At 52.6% G+C, this 5,316-nt stretch overlaps 1 protein-coding gene across 1 annotated transcript; it reads left to right on the top strand.

The window, feature by feature from the left end:
- The first annotated feature begins 211 nt into the window (after positions 1 to 211).
- On the top strand, positions 212 to 1,303 carry LOC119098037 (phospholipase B1, membrane-associated-like). The gene is made up of 4 exons (XM_037220967.1): positions 212 to 505; positions 587 to 706; positions 770 to 817; positions 950 to 1,303. The coding sequence occupies exons 1-4, from the start codon at positions 212 to 214 to the stop codon at positions 1,301 to 1,303; spliced, it is 816 nt and encodes a 271-aa protein (XP_037076862.1).
- Positions 1,304 to 5,316: the final 4,013 nt, after the last annotated feature.

Genomic DNA, 5,316 nt, shown 5'->3' with positions numbered 1-5,316 from the left:
GCGCAGTGTTTTTGCTCGCCAGTGGTCACTTGGGCACCGAAGCAGCAGGTACCGCAGGCACGAACTTGGGACTGGAAATCGGGTGGCACCAAACACGTGACCTGCGGCGACCACATACGCTCCAACCGGAAACGACCCGCACCGCCGCCATTTGTTCGTCGCCGCTGCTACCGCCGACATGCTACTGGCGGTAGCGGCGTGTCTCGTTGCCATGGTGACCGGGCACCGGCCGCGGGCATCGTCACCTGCGGTCAGCTGGCGGGTGGCCGACTGTGTGGCCGGGCATGCCAACCCAGCTGATCCGGCCACCAGCGTGCACCGGCTGCGGCCGGGCGACATCCGCGTTGTGGCGGCCCTGGGGGACAGCGTGACGACTGGCTGGGCGGCCGGGGCCAGTCGGCTGTCTGCACCGGGGACCGACTATCGCGGCGCCTCCTGGTCTGGCGGCGGCGGGCGCAGCGCACTCACGCTGCCAAACATCCTGCGCCACTTCTCGCCGGGCCTGGTGGGTGCCGCCGGTGGGCCCCACAACGCCGGGTTCAACCTGGCCGAGGCGGGCGCGCGTCAGGCGGTGTTGCCGGCGCAGGCGGCGCGGCTGGTGCGTCGCCTACGCCGCCACCCGCGCATTGATGTCGCCCGACACTGGAAGCTCGTCACCATCATGATCGGCGGCAACGACATCTGCCAGAGCTGCGCGGCCGGCGACGCGACGGCCGCAACGCCGGCCGACCACGCCGCCGCCGTGCGCCGGGCGCTGGACCTTCTGCAGGCGCAGCTGCCGCGCACCTTCGTCAACCTGGTGCCGGTGGTGGACATGGCCGGCGTGCGGCGGCTGCAGGATGAGCCGGCCTGCCTGCTCACCAGCTGGCTGCTGAACAGCGTCGCGCCGCGGCTGACCGGTCGCCCCAGCGCGTGCCCCTGCCTGGCCGGGCCGGACCGGCTCCCCGAGGGCGAGGTGCGCCGCCTGGTACGCGGCTACCAGCGCAGTCTGGCCCGATTGGTGGCAAGCGGCCGGTATGACACGCGCCGCGACTTCACCGTGGTGGTGCAGCCGTTTACGCTGGGTGCAGTCCTTCCGCGCCGGCCTCGCTCCGGCCTCACGGACACGCGCTTCGTGGCCGTCGACTGTTTCCACCCGAGTCGGAGCGGTCAGGAGCTGATGGCACTGATGCTGTGGAACAACATGGTGACGCCGGTGGCAGCCAAGTCCACGGACGGCAGGGAGGCGTGGCGCGGTTTCAAATGTCCCAGCCCTGCCTACCCCTTCTTAGGCACTTACAGGAACTGGCGGCACGGTGGTTGATGCCGAGTGTTGGGAAAAGCTAGCAATGACCTCTTAGCTGAGCTGGCTTGCGGAGCGCCGCGATCACCAGTCATCATAAGACGTTTTATATTACTGCAATGTCCAAACCTCTGTGCGCTACCGCGTGACGTGAGCATGCTGTTTTTAAAGTAAGAGACAATAAATACCATAAAACAAAACCAGGGCGTATTTACGAAATTCTTACCGGAGAGGCAAGCCCGGCCATCTGGATGTACGTAAAGAAGTTTGCCGTCGCCGTTCGTAACCGTTTTGCCGTTGCTGTTCGTAGCATATGGAACGGGTGAAAAGCATATTTGGGTTGGTATGCTTGCCAACATTGCTTTTCCCCTACTGTGCTCCGCAATATGATTCATCCATGCATTAACACAAATAGAATCTTGTTATTCGCTGTCTTCAATGCAAAGGGACCGTCCTTCAGTTTAGCATATCCGGATGACACTAGGTGACGCCCAAACATCGGGCTTAAAAAGGAAAATGCAAATAATCCTACGTACATGCTAGTTTCAGGGAACTTCTGGATTTCTAAGATGTCAGGAGAATAGGTCTTCCCCTGGTGACTGCGGATATCGGGCCCAGCGATGTAGCTGCAAGGAGAGGCTGTGTTGTTCGTAAAAACATCACTGTCCTTGGGAAATGGATTCGATTTTGTTAACCCTTTGAAAAGGTCAACGATTTGCAGCATTCATCTTGAGTGAGTACGCTTGCACAAAATACGTTGCGAAAGCATGTTGGGCGTAGTCGACGTTTGTAGGTAAAGTCAGAGACGCGGGGACATACTTTTCTGTTGACATCCGCTGTAAACTGGGAAATGATACATTCTGCGCCTCGCGAGCTGTTATACTATTTCACAGTGCATGTTCCCTCAGTGACGCATGTCACACGACCCCAGGCATATTTCCAATACAAATATTACCAATACAAGTGTCTTGTACGATGCAGGCGAACAACACATCATAATTGGTGTGCGTTATGTGCACATTGAGAAAAGCAATACTGTTCGTAACCGCATGCTAAAAGGGAAATGAGCATTTTGCACCTCGCGGGTCGCAATGCAATGAACGATACAGGTCTGCTTCGGGACGCACCTACCACACAGCCACCAACGTATTTCCAATGCAAGCGCCCCGTGCAATGCAAGCTTGCATTACACCGTGATCGATGCTAATTTAGGTAAAATCTGCCTTAATGCGCATACATCAAAATGACCAATCTACAGGTGCTGCGCTCAGAAGCTCTTCGTCCTCCCATGCCACATGCCTGTCAGGGCGGACACCAGTCAGCAGCGCTCACATGCCTGTCAGGGCGGACACCAGTCAGCAGCGCTCATATGGAGCTCCATGCCAGACGGTGATCTTTGGTCGAGCCTTCCCCATGCCACATGCCTGTCAGGGCGGACACCAGTCAGCAGCGCTCATATGGAGCTCCATGCCGCGGGCTGATCCTTGGTCGAGCCTTCCCCATGTTGCATGCCTGTCAGGGCGAACACCAGTCAGCAGCGCTCATATGGAGCTCCATGCCGCGGGCTGATCCTTGGTCGAGCCTTCCCCATGTTGCATGCCTGTCAGGGCGGACACCAGTCAGCAGCGCTCATATGGAGCTCCATGCCAGACGCTGATCTTTGGTCGAGCCTTCCCCATGTTGCATGCCTGTCAGGGCGGACACCAGTCAGCAGCGCTCATATGGAGCTCCATGCCGCGGGCTGATCCTTGGTCGGACCCTCGCTGAACAGCGTTGGGAGGACGGTGACCTTTGACGTGCGCGGGCTGCTTCTGTGGCGACGCCAGCAGCGGAGAGCCGCGTCCTGGATCATCTCGAACAGGGTGAAGATGGAGGCGCCCAGCAGCAGGCCGAGGTTTCCACCGATGTCCGACATCATCTGAGGAGAGGGCATTGCGAACTACGGAGCTGTTACACAGAGCTGTCCGTGATTACAAATGCCTGGACGACGGCCACATTCATTATGCTCATAGGGTTGTAGGAAATTTTGATTTACATCGATTGTTATCGATGTAAATCGATACATCGATATATTTGTACGAATTCGTTTCTATTGACCAGAGATCTCAAGTGTCCCTACTGTTGGGGAACCACAAAGTTATCTGGTGACCCCAAAACGTTTCTCATCACTAATTCACCGCTCCTATCGCGGACGTATAGTTAGTGTCAGCGAATAATCTTTTGATAAGGAATTTAGTCAGCACTGAAAGCAAATTTCGAGCACCCCGACTGCGGCCATCGTGCAAACAACGTATTTCTTTATGTCTTTACGAAGGATTGAGAAGAGGCTCAGTACCACAGATGGAATAATTGTTCCGACTGTCATCCTCGCCCGGTGCGTTGGTTTGTACCATCCAGATATATCACACCAGACGAGGGCAGTGGTCTAAATAAGTATGTCGTTCGGCTCGCATTCCTTTACAGCGAGTTTGAATTACGCGCCGCATTCGGCCGGCAAGTAATCTTGTAGAATCATTCAGAAGCGTTGTTTTTTTCGGAATGGCATTTGGCGCTGCGAACACAGAGATTAGCCGTAGGTAATTTTCCAGGCGGAGGGCAAGTCTTGAATGAATTTCAAAGCTTGGTCAAGACGGATAATCTTTTCTTCGCCATTTCTAGCTGTGCCCAGTTATTATGTATGCCGTAGCCGTGAGAAAACTTGGGAATGATTTCTGGACCCACCGAATGCAATTGGAAAATTTCGTACATGATCATCAGAGGGGATAATTATTCGTTGACGAATTTTATGCGTCCCATCGCTTCCCTTCCTTGATTTCTTATGCTTTATGGGGTCGTACCAGTTCGTTGAATTTTTTCTATTTGATTATTAGTTTTTTGTTATTTGCCAGCAAAGAACAGACACTTCTCGAAGCTTTTACCGCATTTGAATGATAAAAAACGCTTTGCATATTGAAAGCATGCATTAAGTTCTCTGATCACGACTGAATGCCATAGGTAGCTTATATTTGAATTTGTAAAGGTTCGTAAGCTGGGCTTAAGCAAAAAAAGATGGTCTTAATTTCAAGCAGCATTATGTGCAGTCAACTTAAAGCAGTGGCACATTAATGCATGCGTGTTGGCAACGATGTTATCTAATGATGGTTCGAAGCTTGACATCTGGCCTGTAACTTTTACAGCATTTCATTATCACAGCTGTACATTCTTAGTTCTTCACTGGCAAAGATAAATAAAACACAGATGTGAGCATTGAAATTATATTTGTTTCATCACATCCAAGTCTTAAACAAGCATGGTATCCCTTCTTTATTTTCATGCTATCAATCTCTCGCTGGTGCATATCTGGTTTCCCTAAAGGCTCATCCCACAACATCCAAATTGCAGCTGTAGGTCACATCACGGACACCGAATAGGATCTCACAATTGACACCAAATTGTTCAATTAAAAAAATAACAATGGTACACCTTAGCACTTGCTCAGGTCACGGTAACTGCGTATCGTGCTGTGTCAAGATTTCTGTACTGATTGACATCCAGCTGCTAGAGACCCTGCTTGACGTGAAAGTCTTCGACCACGGAGCTCAAGACCTTTCTGGCTCATAAAGTGAAACACGTGTCGTTACTTTCTCTGTCACTGCGATGTTATGTGACGTTTTTTGCCGCAGGTTAAGTGAGTGGCAGGATATGGAAGCATTAGTTTTCGAGTGGCTTTAGTTCGTGCTGGATGCGCCGTAAGTTTTCGCACGTACTGGTCGTTTCCGTCCCGTCGGTTAGTACAATTATTCTCCTAAAAGAACTTGGTTAGCACCCACATAGCGCATACAGACATCGATACCGTGGATGACAAAAATTGAACGATCTTTGTTAAAACCCTCAGATGGACTCTACATTGCTGCCAGCATAAAAAGCTACACCAAAATACATACTGGGGTGTCTTTTTCAAAAACCATAAAGCTAAGCACACTCCCTGTATATACAGGCCCGCTCGTACCTTGCGGACAGCTACAGATACCTGCAGAATCCGCCGACTAACTGCT

The sequence above is a fragment of the Pollicipes pollicipes genome, unplaced genomic scaffold (genome assembly GCF_011947565.3).
Source record: "Pollicipes pollicipes isolate AB1234 unplaced genomic scaffold, Ppol_2.1 Scaffold_4740;HRSCAF=5597_pilon_pilon_pilon, whole genome shotgun sequence".
NCBI classification, from domain to species: Eukaryota; Metazoa; Arthropoda; class Thecostraca; order Pollicipedomorpha; family Pollicipedidae; genus Pollicipes; species Pollicipes pollicipes.
The sequence above is the reverse complement of the archived record's forward strand: the minus strand, read 5'-3'. Positions and strand labels throughout refer to the sequence as shown.